Here is a 27,343-nt window from a genome sequence, read left to right as displayed (position 1 = left end):
TTACGATCTGGCAACCCTGCTAGTGCACTGTACTTTACAGCTCAATAATATTCGACCTGTGCATTTCAGCATATGGTGCCACCTAGTGTTCTCAAGGACAAAAAAACCCACTATTGTCGTCTCAAGCTCGGCAGCAGCTTTTGTCACGTGAAGCTCGAGTCTCGTGTAGGAGGAGTTTGGTATGTGCAACATGTGCCTGCAGATCTGACATCGGAGAAGCTGCCCGCTGTTGCAAGCCAAACGTGTACAATAACCCTAACTTGATAAGGTTAGAGGCACTTGCCAGCTACTACTATATTTTTACTTCTTTTAATATAGGTCTCTTTTCATCCAGGTTGTAAATTGCGATATCTATCAATGATACTTTCCAGGAAATGAACTGGAAGTAAAGAGAATGGAAATAAACCAACCTACATAATTCAAGAGACATTATCCATTAGCTTTTTAGTATAAGAGTAGTGTGCGGTTAGTACAGGTAGATATTATTTACAGCTCAATTACATATGCTTTGTATTGCAAGCCAGGCATTGAGGCATGAACTATTTGAGTCAAGTTGGGGATAAATGGAGCAAATTAAATATTGTAATCCCTCACGTGGGCAAGGAGATCGACCCACGCTACTACTACAGGCTGACTTCTCCTGGCTAACTTGTAAACTATAGGCAACACTGGCACCAATAGGTTCATATGCTTTGCATTGGTGTGTTGGGACTGGCAAAATACTAACCTACAGTAGACAGCTCTCCAACCATAATTCCATAAATAATCAATTAGCACCGATACAAAAAAATCTGCAGAAATATAATATAGCCCCTTCGCAAGACCTTTAAAATTTAGGAACAGCAAACCCAATGCTAACATCGAGGGCTTGTGTGTTAAATCATTAAAATGTCCCATTTTTAAAAGTAAAAAACTAAGAAAAGTATGATAGAGAAGGTACTTTTAATGAAACAACAAACTGATCATAGAGCTGTACAGTAACAAATCGCACATTTTAATTTTGGACAAAAAAAAAAAATCCAAATCATGTTGGAATGATCCCCCCAAAAATAAACATCAACGTTGACCTCTTTTAGCATGTTTTCTACTTTTTCTTAAAAGTTGAGCTTCTTTGTTGAAATCTACTGTCTTTAGCTAAAATAGATTACAGTACTTAAATATAAAAATAGACTCTTTTGTGAATATATTTCCAGATCTCAACTGTCTCCCTCCCCCACACCAACCCCGGTGGACGGATGTGATTGTCCGGCCTGCACATCAACGGATCAGCTTAGGATCCCTTAGTGGCACATCCGAGAGGTCATCTCTTTCTGCAGAGAGCACAAAGCAAAAGCATGAATTTAAATTTTCATTAACGTCCCATGAAAAGGGGAAAAGAAACAAGTTAAAAAAACAGTGCATCCAATGAGTATTCAAATCGCTTGACTTTTTTTTCACATTCTCAATTGAAAATGCAATCAATTCATTTTTTTCATTATCAAAGCCCAAAGGACGATGACGGAAATGATATGCTGAAGAGCTGCACACTAAAATAAATATAAACACTATGGTTCAGTCAAACAAATTTCAAGCAGCACACTGGCCTTTATAATATTGTACACAAATAAAGAATTGTCATTAATAATAAAAAACCCTACATGAAAAACAGACTGGGTAGAGGCTCTCGAGGACCGGACTTGGCCACCCCTGCCCTTAACCCTAATTCTAACTGTAACCCTAACCCCTTTACACTACCTAAGGCTAACCCTAACTGTAACCCAAACCTAAGCCTAACCCTAAATCCGAACCCTAAAGCCTAACCCTAAAGCCTAACCCTAAAGCCTAACCCTAAAGCCTAACCCTAAAGCCTAACCCTAACTCAAGAAAGGGTTCATATAACCTTGCGGGCAGTTTTTTAAAAGGAGATTTTTTTCAAGAAGTTGTGCGTATAAATAAATGGAACACTGTCAGTCTACATTTGTTGTCATGTGACTGGTCGCCATGCTTTCAACTTACCAGAGGCTCCAACTCTTTATGATCCGTGAGGTTGAACTCTGTAACAAAGTAATAGAAATGCTTGTAGCAGGTGTTGACGTGAGCCTCGGCCCCCATCTGGCTCACGCGGTCAAAGTGGTGGATGTAGACGTGGACAAACACCCGGAACAGGCGGGACAAAATCTTCTTTGCCACCTGCATGAAGCTCTTAGGAAACGGAGTACCTTTGGGTTCAGAAAATTTGAGCTATTAATCCACCCCATGTGCTTAACAATATTTATCAAAAGATTTCTGTTTTCTGGCAGCACGCCACAGCATGCAAGAACATTTGGTCTAACGAGCCGTTGTGATTCATTTTGGACATCCTTCTTGCCCACCCATCCAGAAATCTTTGGAACCCTTTCCAATGGGCAAGAGCATTAGTTTGGCGCCCTCGCCTAATAACTGCCTGCTGTACATTGTGTGACCTACTAAATCGTTTACTTGCACGTTCTATGGGGATTCAAATGTGAATCCACAACAATACTCACATTTCACAAAAAGAGAATGAGAATACCATAGCAACAGGACAGCAGCAGCAAGAAAATGAATGTAACCTTGAAGATTTATCTAACAGTTAGGTTTATTTAGAGAGGACTTCATCCCCCAACATTTTTCCTGAAATATTTAACCAATATAATTTTCCCATTGTGTATTTATTGCATGATGGGGATAAAATATGTGATTAAAAAAATAAAACATTAACGTGCACATTCTGTATGCAAAAGTGGGCCATTCATCATCAGCTATAAAGCATGTCCTTAATATGTGTTGTAGAACATCAAAAGGTACAACAAAAAGCACCACAAAATGCTGATCAATCTCCAATTTCTTTACTATTTTTAAAATATATTTTTTTCTTCATAGATGTAAACTGCAACATGCAATTTCACAAGTTAGCTAATGATGCAATTTAAGGATGATATATATATATATATATATATATATGTGTGTGTGTGTGTGTGTATGTATATATATATATGTGTGTGTGTGTATGTATATATATATGTGTGTATGTGTATGTATATATATATGTGTGTATGTGTATGTATATATATATATATGTGTATATGTACATTTATGTGTGTATATATGTGTCTGTATGTATATGTATATATATGTATATCTGTATGTATATATATATATATATATATATATATATATATATATGTATATATATACACTAACTATTATTTTCCTTTATTTGATGTTAATTTTGCCACAAGAATATCACAACTTTAATTTTCAATAATTACTGGCAAATTGTTTGAATTGTGAAAAATACATTGTCGCTTAAAAATAATATCCTATTTAAAAGGGTTAAACGGCAAACCCAAAACTCACAGCACATTACAGCTTATAAGTGATGAGCTATTTTAAGATAAGACCAGTAAAATGTATAATTCTGGACTTTTAACACCTCTGCAGTTGTTTTTCACTTACCGACATTAGTGGGGAAGATGTTTTCATTGTTGATCTGTACCTCTATCCAGTCCATGAGCAGGCTCATGTATTTGGGGGCCGACAACGCCGTGGGCCTCTTGTACTTGTGTTCGTCCTGCCAGCGATATTCGTACTTGGGACCGCCAGACATTACGGGGCAGCTCTTGTCTGTGCACGAGTCGCTGATGGTGCCATAGATGAGGTTGATACGGTTGAAGAAGTCGACGACATGGACAGCGACCCAGTCGTTGAGGTCCTCCCCGTGGGGGAGCTGAACGGCTTGCTTCAGGTCCAAGCCGGCGTTCAGGGAGGCCTGGGCCTTCTTGTGCAGCTCAAAGCGCTGTGTGCCTGGTTCAAACTTGCGCTTGGGCCGGAATGTCCTGTCTTTGTTAAAAACTTGTTTCAGGGCCATCGACATGTTGGTGGTGTGCGCAGATCTTGGAAGATAGCTTCCAAATGCGGGGTGTAAATTAGTTACTGTTATGATAGATGCAGTCAAAAGATGGTTATTGAATGGGGCGTTTTTTTTTAATGTTCTGTAAGGAGGGAAAAGTGAGAGAAAGGGGTATTGGTTAGCAAAGCATACTTCAAAGTGCGGTATGTGTACCAAATTGGGTACAAAAGCGCCCTCAAGTGGTACGCAAAAGTCTAACTAAATTCAATACAAATTAAAAGGAAATGCATAGATTTAGTATTATCACATTTGTAAGAATGAGTTGAAATCGATGTCATGAAAATAAACAGGTGTACAAATGAATTCTTTTAATACGTTACAATTATTTATATAATATATATTTTAAATAGTAAAGGACACAGTAGTGAAAGCAGGCTATGTGGAGTTATATTTTTAATTTAAGGACCTTAGATTTGCCAGCAAGCTGTATTTACATTTAATTTTACGTGGAAGTTTTTCTTTATTAATGTAGACTTCTGTAGATTTAATAGTTTCAAACTGCATGCGACGGCACCCTAAAAATCTGAAACATCTTGTATTTTACAAATAAGTAGGTACACCTATTTATGTAACCAATTATTGATGTTGACTACTACCAATTAATTATGTTGACTACTACCAATTAATTATGTTGACTACTTATTTATTATGTTGACTACTTATTTATCACTCGTTTATGTATTATTTATTTATGATTATTTATTGATTATTTCTCAGTTTGTTGTTTTTATTTGTGCACTTCCCTACTTATTTATGTTGTTGACTATTTATTTATTATTTAGTACTTATTGATTAGTTATTATGGGCGGGCCGGCAGATGAGTGGTTAACGCGTCGGTCTCACAGTGTGGGACCTGGGTTCAAATCCAGGACGGTCCACCTGTGTGGAGTTTGCATGTTTTGCTGCGTGGATTTTCTCTGCGTACTCCAGTTTCCTCCCACATTCCAAAGACATGCATGGTAGGCTGATTGGACACTAAATTGCCCCTAGGTATGAGTGTGAGCGTGCATTGTTGTTTGTCCCCTCATGCTCTCCAATTGGCTGGCCACCAGTCAGGTGGGATAGGCTCCAGCACCCCCCGCGATCCTAGTGAGGATAAAGCGGTTCAGAAAATACGACGAGATGATTAGTTATTGTTATTATTCATTGATTATTTATTTGTCTGTTTATTTGTTGTTCTTATTTGTGCACTTAGTGGTTAAGCTTTAAATTACATTACACTGAATGACAATAAATGCATTCAAATCAATTCAAATCTCAAAACAAGATCATTATTTCAGCGTTTATACTTTTTTTTCTTGCTCGTGTTAAATTTGATTGATTTAAAATGGATGCCTTGGCTTAAGAGAGTGGGAGACACTGGAGGAGAGTAGATTACAAAACATCAGCATCTGTGTCCCACTTTTAACACTGAGCAGACTAATCTTACAAGCATGCTTAATGGATGTAAAGTACAGTATTTTAATCGGGCAAGGGAACAAATACAGGAGATGCTCTGATGTAGTTAAAACGTCTCAATGATTGGGAGGGAGGAAGTCTTAAACGTAATAAAATAAAATTCATAAAATAACCACACGAATCCCTTGAGATCATAGTAAAAGTTGAAAGCTTGCGTTAACGACGTTGGCCACAATGACTCATTTCCTATTTCTAGCACTAATCTCACCGTAACACTAAAGAATGCTCGGAATGACAATAAAACCACGCGAAATCGCTTCTCGACGAACATATGAAAAGCTAAACAGGTTTGTCCTAATTTCACGTTTGCGAATTTTAATTTATTTGACTACGAGTCCAAATCTCCACGATTGTTTCCGACAAGAAAACAGGAGATTAAAAACAGAAGCGCATAAAGACCGCACCAACTTTGTATAACGATGCTAGCTAACCTGATTCAACTTGTTGCTTCTGCTACACCAACGAAAACGAAATAGCACGATTTATCATACAAATGGAAGTCATATTGTGTATATTATTCGAAAGAAAACAGTTGAATTATCAAAGGCAAGATCATACAATGACGAAATCGCCGAGTGGAAAGCTACTTTTCCGAACTTACTTGTTCCGCCTTCCTCTTCCGCCAATTGCCTTTGATACTTTGTCCAAAGTTGCCACCGACCTATTTACACCGTTTTATCGATAACATACAATTTTTACTATGCGAATTCATAAAGCCGCTCATGCTGTAAATATGCTGTAAATCCCTAAAACATGACAGTTCAGTAAATGAAAGCAGCTAACGCCAGACTCCTCCCTTCTCAAATAAAAAGTAATGTGAAGAAGTTATGGTTACGGTGCTTTAGACTTCCGGCATTCACATTCAAAATAATGGCTGTAGAACTCAGGCTTGCTAAAATGACTCAAACGAAAAATGAAATATCACAGAATTTTGTGCGGTTTCAACTCAATTTGACTAGAATGTGCCCCTTTCCACGCAAAAAGGCTGTGATATCAGCTACATATTTATTTAATATATATATTGAACACTCTAAATCAGGGGTAGGGAACCTATGGCTCGGGAGCCACATGTGGCTCTTTTGATGGTTGCATATGGCTCTGAGCTAAAATATGGAAACCGGTGGTGAGAGAAGAGTCCCGAACGCACCAATAGGAACGTCACGTCGGCACTGTGGCATTGACTTTTTTTCCATTAGAGTCTTCTGCATCTATTCTCTCATTGATACTCATTGATATTCATTGATTAGCAACAGCGTAACAATGTTGTCACTTTGACACATGTGCTCTAAATGGTCTGTGGGTATGAATGTGTGCTTGAATAGGTGTCCATCTCCTTGTGCGCTGCCATTGGCTGGCCACTAATAGTTATTTGGGATAGGCTCCAGCACCCCAACGATGGTAAGCGGAATGGAAAACGAATTATTATTCTTGTGGTCTATATGCATCATACATTTTTTCACGGCTTTGTCTCAGGGCTGATCAATTACATGTATTAATTGTGGATTTAGCTAATAGATACTGTGCTTTTAAAGTATCAGGGTTGATATGATATTAAAGTCGCGACTTAGCAGTCATAATTCATTTTTAACTTGTTTCTAATCAAAAAATGTGTATATCCTACAATAAACATTCTCTGGGAACTTGTTGTTTTTACTTTAGGATTGTCATTGCGTCACAGACCGTAGGGACGTCTCAGAATTTATTCATGGTGACTATTTATTTATGCCACATATTATGTGACTACTAATTTATTTATTGATTATTTATTTGTCTGTTGTTATTTGAGCACTTCGTGGTGAAGCTTGAAATCTCATTATACTTGCATAATGACAATAAAAACATTCAACTCCATTCAATTCAATAAACAAATAATGATAAAGCTATCAATGTTTATTTATGAAATGTCAATGAGGAAATTCTGCACAAATTCTCCAGCTGGAAAATAAGTCACACAAAAAAATAACCCATTTAACCCCTTCCCTGGCAAAGAAATGCTTTATTTGCAGTAAATATTGTACAGGTTGCACATATTTTTTTGGTCTTTCATCAATGTAAACACAGATATTCAGAAGACAGAATCGCATGCATTTGTAGAAGAAACCCTCATGTTCCAAATACACTTATTAAGACCATAGTGGCCTTTTTAGCTGAATCAACGCTGGAGTTAAGTCCGATCAAGTGTGCTCATAAATAGCTCTTTGTTTTGCTTGTTTAATGACGCGCTGAATGGATACATTGTGTAGCCATGGGACAAACTGTGCTTTGTTTTTATGTCTACACGTCAGGCTCGGCAGCAGCACCCAATGGCTTAACCTTTTTTGAAATGAAATAATGGTAAGATCTCATGGTCTCTTCCACTGTTTTGAAGTCAGGACGGTTCTCATGCCTGGTGAGAGAAAACAGAAGTCGTCAAAACATTGTGAAACGTGAAGTAAAAAGAAAAATTAACCTTCATCATTTGTGTTTCTTACTCGTATTTCCAACATTCCAGCATCAATGCATACATTCTATCTGGACACTTTGCTGGACATGCCAAGCGTCTCTCACTTTCAATGAAACTGTTCACTTCTGTTTGTTTCATTCTCTGGACAGATTTGAACAGAAGGAAACAATGTAATTCTCAGTATTTCTTAATGGGTTGTGCATGTGTGGAATCCTACCTTGTACGGTTTTGCTCCATACGAGAAAGCTTCCCACATGGTGATGCCAAAACTCCAGACGTCACTTTTGCTGGAAAATTTGCGGTAAGCAATACATTCGGGAGCATACCACTTCAATGGCCATAGTCCTGCAGAACTAGCCTGTTGAGGGTGTCATATGGCAGAATTAAATGTGTAACCCTAACCTCACCCCTAATCCTAACCCTAACCCTTAGTAATGCTTTTGGATCACCTATTGATCAGGAGTAATGATTTGGCCTAAACTTTTTGTTTTGTTTCTGTCCTGCAATTTAAAGTTCACCAATCATAAAAACCCTTGTGAGGATAAAGCGTTTCATAAAATGAATGAAGGAAAATTACAAATATGCTTCCTGCAAGAATGCACAGGATAAATGTATATACTATGACGTATAAGATAATAATTGTAAATTATTTCATTGACTGGCAAGTTGCAGGTCACAGAAAATCGAAGGTAGCCTCATCTCATCTCATTTTCTGAACCGCTTTATCCTCACTAGGGTCATGGGGGGTGCTGGAGCCTATCCCAGCTGACTTCGGGCCGAAGGCGGGGGACACCCTGAATTGGTGGCCAGCCAATCAGAGGGCTCAAGGAGATAAACAACCATGCACGCTCACACTCATACCTAAGGGCAATTTAGAGTGTCCAATCAACCTACCATGCATGTCTTTGGAATGTGGGAGGAAACCAGGAGTACCTGGAGAAAACCCACGGAGGCCTGGGGAGAACATGAAAACTCCACACAGTGGACCGACCTGGATTTGAACCCAGGTCTCCCACTGTGAGGCCGATGTGCTAACCATCCAGCCGATGGGCCGCCTTTTGTTTTTATTACAGTACAAAATAATTAAACAAATTGCTGGAGAAAACTGCCTGTAGAAAGAAATGTTTCACTGATTTAAAAAAAAATCTTACATCACTCCCTCTAAGTGTGACATCAGGTTCTTATGTGGTGTGAAACACAAAATGAACCCTGGTTTATATATAACAGAATAGAATAGTGTATCTAAAATACACACTTCTTAATTTTCAATGCAACTTCTAAAACAGCAATTCCTCTCAGTCTACAATTGGGCATGCAATTCCCACATTCTGTTCGGATGTAGCTTCGGACTAAAAGGAAACAAGTTTAATATTTACCTTAGAAAGATAAGGCATTACATTTGATAAGCTATGGGAGGTCAGAATTCCTCATAACAATTGGATCACAGTACCTTGTAGTACTCACTGTCTGCTCCCAGGGCCTTGGACAAACCAAAGTCACTTATTTTGGCAAACTGTCGTTTGACCAGCAGGACATTACGAGCTGCCAAGTCCCTGTGCACAAAGTTTTTCTCTTCCAAATATTTCATTCCCATCGACACCTGGTGCATCAAGTTGACAATTTCCTCCACCGCCATGTTATCTCTGTGGTGACGGCAACAGTAGAGTGTGATCTTTAGGCTCCGTTCAGTGACAAAGTACATAATAATCCAGTGCTTCAGAAACTAGAAAACAGCTCCAGTCATTGCTAATCCGAAGGATTTCACAGCTTTGTAAAAACCAAACAAATTTCAAATAATTTCCCAAATTATTTACTGCTAGATTCTGACTAAATATCTATTGCCACAAAAAAAACCTGTTCTAATGGCACAATTCACAAACAAACTTAAATGTTATTCAACCAAGGCAGAAAGAGTGTGAAAGGATACATTGCTGAAACGACAATGAAAGTCTTGAGACAAAACACTGGCTGTAATTTACATTTTGACTGGTAAGCTGCTTCAGACGTGGTTTAAAGGAGTCATTTTTCCTCAACCATTTACAGAAATTAACGTGAAAGTCTACGGTTTATAAATATAAACCTACTTGTTAGAGGAAAGAAATTTGTGGAGAGGCCCACAGGCAGCCATTTCCATGACCAGCATCAGACTCTCAGCATTGCATAATCCCAGCATCCGAACAATAAAGGGATTGCTCAACTGGTGCATGATCTCTGCCTCCCTCATCATCTCCTCCTTCATTAGCTTCTCATTGTCACTCTTTAGCACTTTGATTGCTACATCTAACTGGCCCCTGGGAAAGAAACAAACACATCTGCCATATACATCTCCTCAAAATACATTTATCTGTCACTTTATTTGTATTTTAACTGAAGTTTTCTCACAGTTCGGTCTCAAGGACGCCCCTTTTGACACAGCCAAAGTTGCCAGACCCCAGCTCTAAATCATCAATGAACAGTTTATTCCTTTTGATACTAAACTTCCTAATTTCATCTTGGTTGTGGTACGGGTTAAAACCAATGCAGTCCATTGGAAGAACATGATCCGCTGGGACAGGTCTGACTGGCACAACTATTGACAAAGAAAATGCATAGGTTAGCTTAGAACTCATCCCGTATTCGGGAAATTTCTTGGTTGCAGTAGCAAGACAGACACAAGACACATAAGATATTGTAGACCTAGGTGAAAAATATATATAAGTAATATTATTAGTAACATTAATTAATAATATATCCATATTAGGATAAGGCAGCTCTATATGTGATCAGAAAAATATTGTAGATTTCTATCGTTCTATTGAGATGGATGATAAAAAAATCAATAGATTTAGTTAATACAACGGCTATTGTTTAGCATTCTACAGTGTACTGTGTGTTCTGCAACTGACCTCGTGGTGCTGGTGTGTAGCCATTTGGGCCTGTTCGTCTCTGGAAGCATGACAGTAAAAGGATATCATTAAGAAGATATATATGTTGTCTTTATCATGCTGTAAATACTCACTGTTGTAGGGAGACTAGGGAGTCCTTTTTTGACAGAGAGACGCAGTTTTTGTGGATAGATAAAAAGGAAGCAAAGCAATTAGATTAGATCGCAGTTGAGGGGAAATAAAGCATCTTAAATGATGTATCTGAAAAAGTAAATAGTACTCATTTGATTGAATATAAACAGCATAGTATTTTTTAGTAACATCAGGATGATAACATGCTGATTTAAAGTCCCACTATAAGGAGGTCATTCATTCATTTATTTTCTGGAACCTCTTATCCTCACAAGGGTCGCGAGCTATCATGAGTTTTTACACTCTAATCATTAGAGTGTAAAAACTCATGATAGCTTAGTATTTTAGCCAAGATTAAATTATTCCATTAGAGAATGGAATAATTTAATCTTGGCTAAAATACTAATTAAAAAAAATCAAGTAACAAAATTCGCACAAATCCAAAAGGACCGAAATTGCGCAGGAAAAATAACTTTTGAACACTTGGCCTCTCCATAGTTAGAGGAGAGAGAATCCCGAAGAACATGATTCAGGGAAGATATTATCCCGGAAGCAGTGTCACCATAACATGACGCAAGTGAACGAGAGGGAGAGAATGAAAAGCTACTGTATTTTCTCGCATATAAGCCATATTTGTAACTGAAAAAAAAAAGATTACTGAATCAAGGGTACGGCTTATATCCGCACAAGACTTAGTGTTGCTATACTCTTTTTCACCAGTAGATGTCGGCAAATTAACATTTACTATTTGTTGGTTATTTTCAGTTTTGTAGTAAGAAAACAACTATTTTTTGGACGAATTAGTATAAAACTGTTCACATTCATAAAGCAGTGTTCATATTGGTGCAACACGTGTTAACCATATGTTTTGGGATAAAAACAAACTTTTTGGAAAATGAATTAAAGTGCTGGCTGCCACAGCGCGCGAAAAAGCCAGACTATTTCCGGTAACTGAATCTGGCTCCTTGGCTAACATCGTCAAGGGATCAAAACTGATTTTACGATATTTTTGTTTATTTTAGAAACAGAATAAGTTTGGGCTGTGGTTACCAAATTGATCCAAATCAGTTTAGTACCCCCTGAGGTGACAGTGGGACTTTAAGGTATTACATGTCTTTTTGACATGAGTAGCTATTTTTAAAATGATTTTTTCATATAAAATCTAAAAAAAAAGTAGTACTTCCAGCAGCTTTGCAGACACATGCGTCACCCAGAACTGTTATTGTGCCATCAGTTTTTAGCTTCAGGAACTCGACCAGCTAGTAAAATGAATGGAAAGGTAATTACCCGTGCCTGAAAAAGAATAAACGACAAAATGCAATTGTACAGAGGCATACACCTGCCAAATTGTGTCAAAGTTCTTTCCCTGCGGTATGGCATATTTTCCAGACTTGTCTTGCAGGATCTGATAGTGATAAACTTTCTTCCCGTACATTAAAGAGAGTGCAAAAGTGCCCGAGTCTTCTCGATCACGAATTCTGAAAAATAAAAATAAAACGATGAAGGAAAGGTGCCTCAAATGAGCTGTAAACTTTAATTCTCTGCTACTTACAGAAACTTGCCATCTGGTTGTTTGCCACAGTAAAGCAGTCTCTCACTTTCTTGTCGGGTTATTTTGCCGTGATACCATGACATCTTTTCGTGAGCAATAGTCGCAATCAGCTTTTCCAGTTGAGGCGCTTGACTAATGATGGCCTGATCCATGGCTTCACCCTTGGTGAAAAAAAAATCTTAATAAGTCATAGGCAAAATCTCTAAACTCTTACCACAAATGATGTATTTACACTGGTATTATGATTCTTTTGATTCTCTTAAATTTAGAACTGCACGATCATTAAAACCATGGCTTCATATCATTCATTCATTCATTTTCCGTACCGCTTATCGTCACAAGGGTCGTGGGGGTCCTTGGTTTGAACATGTATGGTAAAATCTCCCCACAAAATCATGTTCTTCATGATTTACTTCCTCCTCTGACCCACTTTCAATTATTTTATCCGACAATGAGTCTCAACTACTGTTTTCCATTGAGTCATCTGCTCCTTGTTGGAATTCCAGTCTTCAACCACAACTACTTAATCGGTTTCAACTATGCAGTGGCAAACTATTACATACATCTTTTTAATTGTCCAATTTACATAGTTGTAGTAGATCTTTGTGAGTCTTGGTAATTTATTTTGTAATACTCTTTGACAAGATTCTATCATTTAATTGGTGTGTAAAACTCATTACTATAGTGGTATAGATGTAAATTTAATAATTGCCATTGCTTGGGTTAAATGTGGCTTCCAGAATTACAATCATAATTAACTGTGCATCACTATGTATACTTTAACCCAGGTGTGTCAAACTCGGGTTGGTTCGGGGGCCGCGTTAACGTCAGCTCGATTTCATGTGGGCCGGACCATTTTAGATGTAACATTTAGATTTTTTTTAATAAATGGATTAAAAGAACTGGATTAAAAGCCCTGAATATTCAGTTTTTTTTATAGATCTAAAACAATGTTTATTTTAGCTTTTTTTAAATATATTTTTAGATTTTACAAAATTATTTTTGAACTAAAAACAGAAAAAAATGGATTAAAATTTACAATTATTGATTTAAAAGGGTGAAAATCAGGAAATTTAATATACATCTATACTCTTCATTTTAATTTGATCCTAAAACAGAAAGTCGGCACTCATGATTTACTTTCCCGGGCCACACAAAATGATGCGGCGGGCCAGATTTGGCCCCGGGGCCGCCACTTTGACACGTGGTTTAACCAATTGGTATTAGTATTACCTTAATTGGCAAATGTGCTTATTATTGTGTTAGTAGTTTGCAGTGATGTGGAACAATGCTGAAATTTTCATATAACGTGAACTTTGACCACAATAAAATACAATGCTTTGAATTGCAAAAATCTGCAAGCATGAACCACCAACCTCAAGGTTCCAAGTCTGTTTTACGTACTCCCTCAGCATTTTATCTTTCAGGGTATCAAACAGACTCAGTTGAATCGGCGTGTCCGGGGAACGTAGGCAAGGTTTCTTTAAAGCATACCCAAGTTCCTCAGGGTCCTTACTGTAAAATTCACACAGCTCAGAAGGCCCTGAATGTGGTATGCCTCCCATGATACAATAAGTGTCATTAAGCTGTTTCTCTATAGAGTAATGGCGGAACTCCAGGTTCCACACAGTAGAGAGGACATATCCACCCAGGTTTCGCAGACACTGCCGTAGCAAGAAGAGTCCGTCGGTCATACCGGCCAGTTTTAAATGATGCTCAGCTTCCGACCGACTGATACTCCCATAGAAGAAAGGCAGTTCTGCTGCAGGGTCTGTTGACATGTTAAAACTTCAGCGGTCGAGCCTTGGAATCACGATAATGTGGAGGTCAAATCAACTGTAATGGAAAGATTTGTCAAATTAATAAAAATTCAACTTTTTTCAAGCAATATTGTAATTAGAGCTTAATTTTGATCCGAAATGAGAACATCCTCTCACTAAACTGACTTTAGTTTAGCCTATTCAAATGATCAGTTTAGTTTTTCCATTAGTCTCACAAAGCGAGGCACATCTTGATGCAATTTTTAACAATAAAACCCCCACAGTGCCAGACTGCAACCTACTCATGACTACAGCTGCAACAGGATGTTGTGGTCTAGTCTCACATTCTCCTTTTTCTAACCTCTAACTCTTCAGTTGAACAGGTGCCTTTGGGTGCGAGAAAAAAAGGAGTGTTAAGTAAAAACATGTTAAAAGAAAACACATTATAAATCATATTCTTTAACTTAGATGGACAGTGCCATCTATACACAACTTACTATCTGGTGTAAATCAATATTAAAAAGACAATACTTGATAATTGGGGTATATTTATGCACATTAACTGGATTACATTTTTCTCTACGTGTAAACATTTAGAATTAAAGATTTACACGTTCATCGCTGTCTTTTACCGGGGGAAATGATACTCCGGGCCCGGTTCTGATGACTAAAAAGCCCCAGTATTTGTATTTAATCAATAAATGCTGTTTTGGGCTTGATTTTACCCCATTTTCGGGCAATGTTTGCCGGTACGCCATTGACGTTCATCGCTGTCTTTTCCCGGGAAAATCGCCCCCTGGCCCGGTTGTCATGTCTGTAGCTGTAGCTGCAATAGAGGTTTTATAGCCATAAAATAGTTTTTGAGGGTTGGATTGATTCGTTGAAGGCGCTACAAGAAAATGCACCGACCGCCACTGCATTATACATACTATATGATTGTACTGTCTGATATGCCTCAAAGAGCAAAAACCTCAGTTTCCTAGCAACACTCACAATCTGTGCCAATAACCCACAATGGACAACTACAAAGTGGACACAGGAAGGAATTTCCTGTGACCTGAACTCTATTTCACTACAACAAATGCATTCAAAGCCATAACATGGAGAAATGAAAGCGAAGACTGCATAATAATATTTTTATGTAACAAAGTTTAAATCCTTTTTCACTCCCATTACACATCAGGTTGTTGTTCAGGTCTTTTTCTTAAATTATCAACAATCCTTCAACTTATCCCATAAAATCTATAATCGTACTATCTGAATTTCAATGCACTTTTTTTGTATTTTGGAGCAAAAATAGTAAATAAAATATAACGAAGTTCATAAAAATAAATGAATTATATAATGCTGTCTCACTTGAGGTTATTGTAACTACTGTGCATGAATATTGGTAGACAAGTGAAATACATATTCAATCATCTTTGTACTGTTGTTTAGATTTATTTAAAAACAATGAAATTGACATTTAATAGAATAAATATTAAAATGCCTATTTTAGGTATAATGACAACATAAAATAATGTCACAATGCATGAATGTAACATCAGCAAAACTCAGGACTATATTCGATTACTATATTAAAGATTACAATGCTGAAACTATATACATTATTGGGTCAGGGAATTTCATTGGGAATAATTCATAAATGACGAAATTTTAGCAGAAAGAAAAATGTACTCTAACCGTAATCAGTTGAGCTGCTAAACCGATTACAAATGCAGGGGAATCATTTAGTTTTTAAATCTGATATTATCTGACAATCATCATGCCATTTTTTTTTTAATCCCCACAATTTTTTTTAACTTGATACATGTCAGACAAATAAATATGCATCACTTTTTTAAAGTCTTACAAAAGCAACATTTTGGAGCTCAGCGTAATATTCCAGAAACATTTATGATGAGCTGAAATTGGATTCAATTTGTGTTTTCTGCATAACGTAATTACAACGGTGTGAATAGGAACAATTGAGATGAATGTTTTCCGACATTAATCTCAAAATATGAAGGTCAAAGCGTACTACATTTTAATAACGAGCTTAACACTTAACAGCATATCTATGACACTAACCTAAGTTTCTACGCACACATCATTTCCATTTTTTTTAACATGAATGAACTCATTTCCTATAGTATGGTAACAAAAAGAATTTGGTTAAAAGCAATATCCCTCAATCCAATCAATTTTTGCGCTACTTTTCACACTATACAACCCTGGTTGCCATTATAGAAAACCATATACACTACACTACTATACACTACTATCGCACAGTTAAATGAGAATAAATAAAAAACTAAAATGCACTACATTATATTAAACATGTGCACACTATTAAATATCAATTTAAATTCAAAGAAAAATTTGAAAGACAAAAACAGCTATATATATTTAAAAAAAACAAATATTCCAATGTGCACTATGTATTTGTATTAATTCCTATTAAGGCTTCATATTAGTTCTGTATTTTAAAACTTGGGCAATTTACTGCTCTCTGTGTGGATATAGGGTTTGAAAAGTAAAAAAAAAATGCTAGTAAAATTATTTGAATGATAAAAGTTACTTACAGTACTTCTTCCTTCAATTTAGACCACATGTGTCAAAGTGGCGGCCTGGGGGCCAAATCTGGCCCGCCACATCATTTTGTGTGGCCCGGGAAAGTAAATCATGAGGGCCGACTTTCGGTTTTAGGATCAAATTAAAATGAAGAGTATAGATGTATATTAAATTTCCTGATTTTCCCCCTTTTAAATCAATAATTTTAATTTTTTAATATTTTTTTTCTGTGTTTTTAGTTCAAAAATCATTTTGTAAAATCTAAAAATATATATAAAAAGCTAAAATAAACATTGTTTTAGATCTATAAAAAACTGAATATTCAGGGATTTTAATCCAGTTCTTTTAATCCATTTATAATTTAAAAAAATCTAAATAATATATCTATAATGGTCTGGCCCACGTGAAATCAAGTTGACGTTAAAGCGGCCCGTGAACCAACCCGATTCTGACACCCTTGATTTAGACCAATGACTGCTTCCGAGAGAGACAGGATGCATCTGCAGATCTGTGGAGTGTCAGGTGCTGTCACTTCAGTACATTAACGAAAGACACTGTGACGCTACCCAAACCTGTTTACTGTCAACAGTTATTTTGGAGCCACCACTGAGCTACTTATACTATATGTATATATAAGAAGAAACTGACAATATAAAATAATCATTCAACTTAGTAATTAGATGCAGTACCTCTGTTTTATATTAAAGTCTATCTCAAATCTATAGTGTGGCAGGAATCTTTAAAAAAAAGATCCTAAAAAATGTCAAATGAGTAAGGTATCAACGGTAGGTATTCTTGCCTTGACTAAGGCATCACTTCCAGGTGAAGTAAACAACCCTGCCACCACCACAGTTACCTGTCAGTGTGGGATTTTGTTGGTAATGCGCATTGTGTTGTTGATACCGAAATGTTCCTACAGTTTAAAAGTATGGCCAAAATGTTCAACCCTGGTTTTATCGGTCCATGTCATTTTTGGGTGATGTTTTTAAAAAAATGTGTTTCCTCCAAAAATATTTTATCTTTGCCTAACATTTTGACATAAAATAAAATTGATGAAGATACATGTATTCTATTTGTATATATTAGAATCTAGATTGTAGATTTAGAATAACGTTGTATTTCATTCAGACAGGGTTGTACAGTACTTTTTCTATTACTGCTACTACTACTACTATTACTACTACTACTACTACTACTACTACTACTACTACTACTACTACTACTACTACTACTACTACTACTACTACTACTACGACTACTACTACTATTACTACTACTACTACTGCTACTACTACTACTAATAATAATAATAATAATAATTGAAGTATTGAAAAATATTGAATGCTTTCATTTTCAAGTACATATAATGAGATTTAATACTTCACCATGAAGTGGAGAAATAAATCATTACTAAATACGTACATAAATAAGTAGTCAATAATGAAAACAATACAAAACAAAAACAATAACAACAATAATAACTACGAATAAATATGTTTGAACAATGTGTTGTTTTCATGCAGAAATATTGCTAAAACATTCCAAAGACATGCATCGTAGGTTGATTGGACACTCTAAAGTCTGCATGGTTGTTTGTCTCATTGTGCCCTATGATTGGCTGGTCACCAATTCAGGGTGTCCCCCGTCTCTGGCCCGAAGTCAGCTGGGATAGGCTCCAGCACCCCCCGCGACCCTAGTGAGGATAAAGCGGTTCAGAAAATGAGATGATATGTGAGGTTATAGTTGTGTGGCCACTTGGTGGCAGCAGCTTCGTGTACAATATAACACACTTTTCACTTGGAGAAATGGTAGTCAAGCATTGTAAGTCATGATGGCCTCTTTTGAGGTTCTTGATTTGAATCCTGACACTTAATTTACATTGACCAACCACTTGTGTATCTTTTATGTAGGTCATATACCTATTCATTCATCCATTCATTTTATGAATCGCTTTTCCTCTACGTCACATTTCCTACTATCGTTTTATTTTGGAACAACTCAACCGGAAATAGCCGTGATGCATTATCGCTAATTCTAGAGCCTCTTTGGTGTCGGGCTGACAGAGAAGGAGTCAAGTCTCCTCAATTCAGCCCAGTCAAGCGCCGGGCGCCTTTCGTAACCTCCTCCGTCTTGAACTGTGCACAGCGGAAACTGGTGGCGATTTTACAGGGAGGTAAGGTCATCCAAGCCCAGGTAGAAGGCGGCTTATTCGCCTGACTTATTATGCTTCCCGCACAGTATTTTGTTAAATGATGTCGTTGTAATGTGTAACATCAAGATGTTTTTTTTTAAACATGCTAGCTTGTGCAATGGTTGTTTATTAAATCAATTTACTGTGTGTGTGTGGGTGATAGACAGAGAGGTGATGTGGCGAACAGCTGACATCAGACTTGTGAAAAAGCAGCAAAGTTGGGGTGCAGTTTGGAACTTAATAATGATAATGCTTCTTTGATTGTATGAGTAAGTGTTTATTCTCTTTAGTGATTATTATTATCTGTCTGAAATGACGTAGATACATGTTATCTTATGTTTGAAAATACTTTCCTGGATATTTTTGTGTGTGTGTATATATGAAATGTATATTATATATATATATATATATATATATATATATATATGTAATGTATATGATATATAAAATATAATATATATATATATATATATATATATATATATATATATATATATATATATATATATATATATAAAAATATGCAACAACAGCAAGAATAACACCTCACTAGATAAAAGTTTTGCAATCTGCTTTAAAGTTCTTAGATTGTAATTTCAAATCTCAGATACATAGATGAAAAGATGTGCGTTTCTTGAATTCTAAAAGCATGCATTTTTGTTTCACTTAAAGATGTCCTTCAATGTCAATCTCTTTTTTTTGCAAAATGTGCCCTGCGATTGGCTAGCGAACAATCTCAGGTGTATATTTACTCTTCTCCCAAATCTGCTAGTATAGGCTTCACTTCACCCATAATGAGTAAAATCAATATGAATGAAAGGATGTTGCATGCACAAATTTTCATCATAGACATGCCAGTGTTCTCCACCAGAGGACACTGACAAGCACCTTACATCCAACAGATGACCAACCACTATTGAGTCCATTGAGTTCAATTCCATCCGGTGTTCTAGTTTCTTTGTAGATACGAGTCAAGCAGTATTATCGAAGATTCCAGTTGATGATTTTAATAATATTCAATGGAGAACATGAGCTTCTGCTGTGTGTTCAAAGCTGTGGCCTGACTCAGTCCTTTTTGAGTCAGCATTCTCTTCCTGCCTAAATATTGTTTCAGATTTACAAGGCACATTTTCAGAGTGAGGGGTTCACGTTGGAAGTTCTCGGGCCTGTTTATGTTCCCACTTTTCATCTGCGCTCTGTTTATTTGGGGAAATGGAAAGAGGAATGTCTGCCCTTATTTGCCTCTGTCTTTATTCCAGACAGACAGAGTGACAGTTTAGTCTGATATAGATCCCCCTCTGCTTTGCATTACTCCCATCACCTGTTCAGTGGTACCATGGTGGGCTCTGAGAATATCAGTGTATTTTTTCAGGACAACTACGAAGCAATGGTTGCTGCTGAAGCAGTCTGAAATGTCGTGACATTCTTACGGGCCATTTGATCTTGCAGCCTCACGGTCATATTGGAAGAAGGGAAGCCGTACCGCCAGTTTAAACCAATAATAAACTGAACCTTTGAATTGGGAGAGAGGGAAAAAGGTGACCGGGTGCTTGACTTGCAGTGAGACTGAGGGACACTTAGCATCTGTTCACTCCACACTGACTTTCCTCTGAGTCGGTCATATGCTTTAGATTAGCCAGCTAGTTTTCGGATAGCTGCACACGATCTGGCAGCGGTTAAAGACAAACACAGCATAGTTAGTTTCATTTTCCCCCATAAATACTAACATCACTGTATAACCCATCTTCCACTTGGTACTGCATCAGCTTGGTAATAACATCATATTCTGCACCGGCTAGCATCATTACATTACAATTTTGGCTCAGCCTTAAATTCCCACCTCATTATTCTGAGTGGTCCAACTTTCTGCCTCTCATTACAACAACAAGTCCTTTCTTCTCTCCTTTTTCTTTCCTATTTTTTTCTGCAAATTGTGATTGCTATAAAAATTGTGTGGGCTGTCTGCTGCTCGGTTCATTTTCTCACTTGTCTTGCTCAAATCTATTCCAATCTTTGTCAGATGTCGTTATCTCAACAAGAGGCATGCACTCGCTTGGTCCCGTGAACATGTTGCACTCGAGGGACCGTCCGAGATGTATGACATTGTCAAACGGGTCATTACTCTAAACAAGGAAGTTGTCAAGGAATAATACATGAATATCCTCGTGTTTCCACAAATTGTTTGATGAACCTCCATTTAAACGGCAACTGCGTTGGGGAGGTCTCCTTTCTCCCTTAGGTCTAAATAAAACAAGATGAAAGTTGAGGTAATAAAAAATCACTTGATATCAAGCTGCAAGTTTAATAAGCACCTTCATAAATCGAGTGTTGGAGCCGAAGTAATGAAATGTAGTGGACTTGGGCTTGAGCAGGAAATGACTGGAAGAAGGCCTGCGGGAGGGGAAGGGAGGCTTTCACTTGTTTCACAAACAATGGCACAAAGAAAAGTTACTGTTTGACTTAATCTCTCTTTTACGGTACCATCCCAATCCTGCTTGAAATTACAATAAGGGTAATGTAATAATAATGTCCACCATGCTGCATTCGGCCAATTCACACCAACAAATGGCTGTCTCATGCTGGCCTAATAATTCGCACTCTGCTGTCTCCCATCCATTCCCCGTGGCTTTGCTGTGACCCCCCTCTCTTTTTCGCGAGGAAACTTGCCTCCCCTGCTCTCGTCACCAAAAGGTTTCCCATCTGCTTCCGATTACCTTTGGCTGCAGTTGGTGAGCTGCCAGCCATCTGGGCCCGTGTGGCGTCTCCGTTCGCTCTTCTTTCCCCCAGACGGCTTTGAGGGAGGAAGGGAAGGGAGGGGCAGAATTTTCGAGGAGTGCAAAGTGTAGAAGTTTAGCTGACACTGCAATGTTCAGTAGGAAAAGTAAGGGGTACCTATGAAAATGGGACTCCCAATACGAGTTTTTATTTGACTTGCATTTTTTTAAAAACACCACACATGATGAAAACAGTACCAAAAAACCCATGGTAGAAAAAAATTCTAATTGTGTTGTGGGCTATCAGCTCAGTAGTCAGCATGTTCGACTGCTACCGGGTGGACTCCAACCCTGGTTGGAGAGGATGGAGATATCATCTCCAATATCAGGCTGGTTATACCGTGTGCGGTCGATTGGTCGCCGGCCTTTTGGTCGCCATCTTTTGGTCGCCGGTCTTTTGGTCGCCCCGACCGCGACAACGGGCGACCAAAAGACCAGCGACAAAACAAGGTAAAACAACACGGTCTACGCACCAATAAAAGCCAACAATGGCCATGAGCAGTTTCACTGAGCCGACGTGTGAGTGTATAAGAGTATGTACGTGCGTTGTCCCTTTAAGAAGCTACGTCAGTCAGGGTCTTAACAAGTTATCTAACAAAAAACAATAAAAGTCCGGGAAATTTTGAGCTTTTCTTTAGCCTAATAATTACTAGGGCATTAAGTATGACTAAATAGTAATTCACAGTATGTATTTAGGGAATTTGAGCAACGATTTAAATGGTAATTATCACTTACCTTCTGGGCGACCAAAATACTGGCGACCAAAAGATCGGCGACCAAAAGACCGGCGACCAATCGACCATATACCGGTTATACACACATTTTTTTTACAGTCCTTTGGTATAAAACAAAAGTTACATTAAATTTCCTTTTTCAAAATTTCTTCCAGACTTGGCAACTGCACCCATCAGTATTTCACCATAAATAAAAAAATTTGTATATATTTTTCTATTAGTGTATGAAGTTGAGAAAATAAAATCAGGATTTACCGTATCAGCCAAATAATACGGTACTCGGACGTTTGGTCGCCGGACGTTTGGTCGCCGGACGTTTGGTCGCCTGGACGTTTGGTCGCCCGGACGTTTGGTCGCCCGGACGTTTGGTCGCCCGGACGTTTGACAACATGACAGAGAGTTTACTGTTGAAACCAGCTCTCAAAAAAATATATTCATGAGAGAGTTTAATATCTTATCTAAATATCTACTGTTGAAACCAGCTCTCAAAATTATATTCACCCAGGCGACCAAACGTCCGGGCGACCAAACGTCCGGCGACCAAACGTCCGGTCACAAAATAATACACAATGAAGAAGAAAAAAAATGTTGCATTTTTGGATGGCAAGTTTTTATTTTATCAGAAATTAAAAACAAACATCCATTAAAGTAACAATAGTAAAATGGAGAACAATTGGCTAAATAGGTATCTCTTAATATAACAGCTTTTTAGATGACTATAGCCTAAAAAACAACATAACAGGCTTTTGATGGTCATAGAGAAACAAAAAAAACATATATACTCAGTCACACTTAAGTATTAGTCGCAGGCCCAGCGACCAAAAAGTACTATTTATAATTCGGAAAACACGGTAATCTCTTTGACATTCGTCTGAAAGGAAGCTCTAGCAAAATTAGTGTGCTCTACTTATTTTAAAACACAGCATGATTGGTTATTTACTTTGATGGTGCTGTCTTATCCCATAGATAGACATCAAGTCATGTTTCTAGCATTATCCTCAGTGAAATTTGAATGTAGAGGTCCGCAGCCATTTAATTCCTGCAATTAAAAGATTTCAAGCCATACATAATTTTAATTGCCCCTGTGACATTTAAATATGCACCACCGCTTTCCATCTTGAACTTCTCACCATATATTTAAAGCAATCAATGGCATATCACTCAGATAACCACATCCAGTTTGGTGTGTCCGAATATTATCACATGAACACACTACCCAAATAAACTTTCTTTCATTTTTATCTTGTAAAAATGTAAGTTGAATGGTTGTGTAACTTGATGAAAATAAATTATCAGCTAAGAAAACGTATGAACGACAGTCTGACTCACACAATGTGATGGAGGCTATTTGAGGTTAGGTGGACAATGTTGAAGTATTGCTCCCAGGAAACTATCTTACACTCTTACAGTATATTTGTGCTTTTAACCAATTGTTAAATGGAGTAAAACCCATCTTTTGGGTTAATGTGTGGTCCGCCACAACTGTATTTTTATAGTTCAGAATGTAAATTTCATTTTTTTTGCCTCAAAATCTTATACCGTATTTTACCCTTTTTAAATTGTTTTATTTGTATTTTTATTTATTTATTACCAGTTTTTACCCTTGCAGCACTTTGGTAGATTTGTGGCACTCAAACGCTTGGTGTGAGAACGTTCTACTGAAACCATACAATTTATCCTCAAACTTTTTGGATGAATTACGTATTGGTGAAGGAAAAACTAATAATAAAAATAAGGATGTACTTTTTTGACTATTATATTTTCACCAGTTTGAGGAGGTGGCACATTGGAGCGATGAGCACCAACTTTTTTCTTTTTTATCAACCTCCATAACATTTTCCCCTCATCCATTTACAAGTCCTACATTGACTCTAGTGTCAAGTAACTTAGCAGAATGCCAGCCAATTATAAGCCACACAGTCAAGCATTCAGCCCGTAACTCACTCAGCCATGCAACCAACAGCTCAGCCAGCAAGCATAGCGGTGATGGCAACCTGCTGCTGCTCTCAAATTGGCTCATTTTCTCCCCAGATCTCTGACATAATACCCACTTAAGTCCCTGTTTGGGCATTAAGCACAGCTTTTTACAACATCAATGCTTCCTTTGTGTTTGAACTCTTTCCGGTGGGCAGGCAGCTTAAGGAGTGAGGCCCACGGGGCCTCAGGTTTGAACTCGCTGTTGTCTTTGACCATCCGTGTGAAAGATAGGGCGTTTGGCCTTTGCCAAATCCAGGATTGATTAGCTTCAGGACATGCAATACTCAGTGTCTAGCTCAAACCCCCAACCATTTTATGCTGGGTTTCTGTATTATAGAAAAAGCTTGACTTGTCTTTAACTCTTCTGAGCCTACATTTGCCTTGTTTCCTTCTTATTCCCCTCATGTATAGTTAACCTTTCTTTTTCCAGGGCTACAACAAGGAGGACTTTCCTATATTCACCCCGAACTGGTTTCCTCGCAAATCTTCTGCCATCTGGAGGGGTCCTACTTGAACCATCGCTACTTGCTTAGAGGGAGAGAGGCTCGGAAGAGGTTGCCATGTCTGACCTCACGCTTCCTGAGGCCATGGCCAATCAAACCATTGAGCTATCCCACTGCTAAGTGAGGGGGCGACAGAGAGGAAAGGAGACATGTTGGGACCGAAGCCTGTGGACTACTGCACTGAATTCTGTTTCTATAGCTGCTACTGTAGTAACCATGGAAACGCTATGGAGGACTGCTCTGATCTGCACTTTTGTTTTCGTCATGTGTCCCGCAAAGGTCGCAGGAGGTCACAGAGAGGAGTTTGCACAGTCTCAAGGTGAGAGGAGATGGTTACGACTTAGCAGCTATCTGTAAACCCAAACATGAACCCTCCAGGAAGGTTAGATATACTCACCTAGGATTCACATGAAAACCAAGTATATTAAACTTGGATGCAAAAATACTGAATTGGAAAAATAGTCCCTCAAAATTAAATAGAGATGAAGACCTATTTCTTATGCAATGAGTTACCTAATACCTAATGAGTTCTACAGTTCAACATTGATTCTCTAAAGGTGACATCTTTAGAAATGTCACAAATAAATCAGGGGTATACTTGAGGGGGTACCCACAAAATTGTGAAACAACTCACAGTGCCCTGTCCGGTGACAAAAAAAACCCCAATTGGTTATTTACAATTTGTTACTTTTTAAACCGTTCTTGTGCTTATAATGTTCTTGAAATGACAACAAACTCAGCCAAAAAACACCACCCTTTAATTACTATGTCAAATTGAAATTAACTCAAAGAAAGCTTTCAAAATGACAACATATTTCTTTATTCATATAATTTTTTTAGAGTTTGTTCTCATTTTGGCAAAATAGATGACAACGTAACCCTTTCATGCACGAGTTTTCATTTTTATTGGGGACGGGGATGAATGGATGAGAAATCACAGCGAGGGGCCTTCTAGTTGAAATGAATTGGACGTCTAATGCCTTCAATGGCATGCAATGAGTTAAATATTATTATAAAAAAATCCTCTGCTCCAAATTATACACATTATACGCACATTTTCATTCATGTTTTACAGATTTTTATTCCATTAATTTAATTTATTGAATTCATTCATTCTTCTTCTGAACTGCTTATGTTCACGAGGGTCATTGGGGTGCTGGAGCCTATCCCAGACAACTGGCCGAAGGAGACCAACAACCATTCATGCTCACAATCATACCTAGGTACAATTTAGATTGTTTAACCAGCCTACCATGCATGTCGCAGATTTTTTTTAAAATTAATTTATAAATGTAGTTATATTACATATACAAATATATTTAAATAGAGAATGATGATTAATAATGAAAAATAATATAATAATTGCTCATATTTATTTCTTAATGAACAAACAAAGGTTTAAACGTCTTAAGGGTCAAGATAAAGTTGTTTTATTAAATGACCAAAAATAGTCATTTTCTCCATAAAGGGTTAAAGGTCTTAAGTGTCAACTTTTGAATTGCAGTCCACTCTAGCAACCACTGAAGGGGTTAAAGTTCAGATCCCATGGGCTTCATCAAATGGTTAGTGCTCATACACTCCACAGACCTACAAGCTTGAATCCCCCCGCATTTCCTGACTCCACCCCACAGGCTCACAAATCAAACTTTTGGAGAACCCACACATGGCTGCCTGGCTCACATTTCGTCCCACGAATCCATTTCTCTCGCTTTCCCTCATCACATACATTGAGTCTTAAATAACCAAAATCACCCCAGGCCAATAGATAATTTTCCAGTGTCGATGTCTCGCCATATTGAATAAGGATAAAATGTCCTGCCTTTTTTTGTTCTGCCATTACCAATATAAGAGCCACTTTTCACCCATAGAAAGCCTCGACAAAACGTGAGAAACTTGAGGGAGCTCTTTTGAATGTGACTGCACAAGAGGGAACATACTGCCGTCTGTGGTAAACTATGTGCCATGCCGTAGTCCGCCTTCGTGCCTCTGGGACTCGGCTGTCATTTCACCCCATGTCACCATGAGAAAAGCCATCAAAACTTGAATACAGAGGCAAAAATGGGACAAATGGGGCTGTCTTGGCTTCTGGGAACATAGTGTAATTGTAGCCTCTGGTATGTCAGATGAATGTTGGGGTTCTTAACTTACTTTGCTGACCACTTTAAATATCACATTTTGGAAAGCACTTTATCGTATTCTGCCTATTAATGTTTGAAACCCTCTCGAGTTGTCATGTATTTATGTTACACCGAGGCTTGGCAGATAAGATAATACATATTATGACGTAAAGTCATGTTCATTGTTTGAAGCCTCAAATTACACAAAGCGGGTGGAAAAGGGAGCTGTTGAAAGTATCTTTCCTATGCTTGTGGATCCAATAGTGACCAGTGAATGGTTTATTTTGGTAGTGCCTGTGTGTTTTATCAGGACATGACCGGACTAATATGGCTATTTAGAAAGGCTGCGGCAAGTTTGGGAGATTGAAGCATCTT

At 37.7% G+C, this 27,343-nt stretch overlaps 3 protein-coding genes across 4 annotated transcripts in view; 1 reads left to right on the top strand and 2 right to left on the bottom strand.

Moving 5' to 3' along the window:
- Positions 1 to 923: 923 nt before the first annotated feature.
- On the bottom strand, positions 924 to 6,187 carry mob3a (MOB kinase activator 3A). 2 transcript variants are annotated; one of them, XM_077607458.1, is made up of 4 exons: positions 5,970 to 6,187; positions 3,457 to 3,992; positions 1,996 to 2,198; positions 924 to 1,310 (listed from the first exon to the last, which is right to left on the bottom strand). In XM_077607458.1, the coding sequence occupies exons 2-4, from the start codon at positions 3,872 to 3,874 to the stop codon at positions 1,281 to 1,283; spliced, it is 651 nt and encodes a 216-aa protein (XP_077463584.1). In that variant the 5' UTR covers positions 3,875 to 3,992; positions 5,970 to 6,187; the 3' UTR covers positions 924 to 1,280. The 2 variants fall into 2 exon arrangements, with proteins under 2 accessions (XP_077463584.1, XP_077463585.1); XM_077607459.1 differs by lacking the exon at positions 5,970 to 6,187 and adding an exon at positions 5,800 to 5,949.
- A 1,157-nt stretch (positions 6,188 to 7,344) lies between these two features.
- zap70 (zeta chain of T cell receptor associated protein kinase 70) lies at positions 7,345 to 14,410 on the bottom strand. Its single transcript, XM_077607457.1, has 12 exons — positions 13,736 to 14,410; positions 12,360 to 12,520; positions 12,147 to 12,285; positions 11,988 to 12,066; positions 10,810 to 10,832; positions 10,697 to 10,736; positions 10,194 to 10,380; positions 9,896 to 10,102; positions 9,262 to 9,454; positions 8,029 to 8,169; positions 7,840 to 7,952; positions 7,345 to 7,754 (listed from the first exon to the last, which is right to left on the bottom strand). Exons 1-12 carry the CDS (start codon positions 14,138 to 14,140, stop codon positions 7,643 to 7,645), a joined length of 1,800 nt encoding a protein of 599 aa, XP_077463583.1. The 5' UTR covers positions 14,141 to 14,410; the 3' UTR covers positions 7,345 to 7,642.
- A 4,316-nt stretch (positions 14,411 to 18,726) lies between these two features.
- adamts10 (ADAM metallopeptidase with thrombospondin type 1 motif, 10) overlaps positions 18,727 to 27,343 on the top strand; it is a 46,873-nt gene continuing 38,256 nt past the window's right edge. Inside the window, exons 1-2 of the mRNA XM_077608042.1 lie at positions 18,727 to 18,845; positions 24,779 to 25,170. Of these exons, the coding sequence (XP_077464168.1) occupies positions 25,068 to 25,170 (103 nt within the window). The 5' untranslated portion in view covers positions 18,727 to 18,845; positions 24,779 to 25,067. The remainder of the gene's footprint in view (positions 18,846 to 24,778; positions 25,171 to 27,343) is intronic.

Source organism: Stigmatopora argus, chromosome 8 (genome assembly GCF_051989625.1).
Source record: "Stigmatopora argus isolate UIUO_Sarg chromosome 8, RoL_Sarg_1.0, whole genome shotgun sequence".
NCBI classification, from domain to species: domain Eukaryota; kingdom Metazoa; phylum Chordata; class Actinopteri; order Syngnathiformes; family Syngnathidae; genus Stigmatopora; species Stigmatopora argus.
Note: the sequence above shows the minus strand (reverse complement) of the source record. Positions and strands in the feature narration are given on the sequence as shown.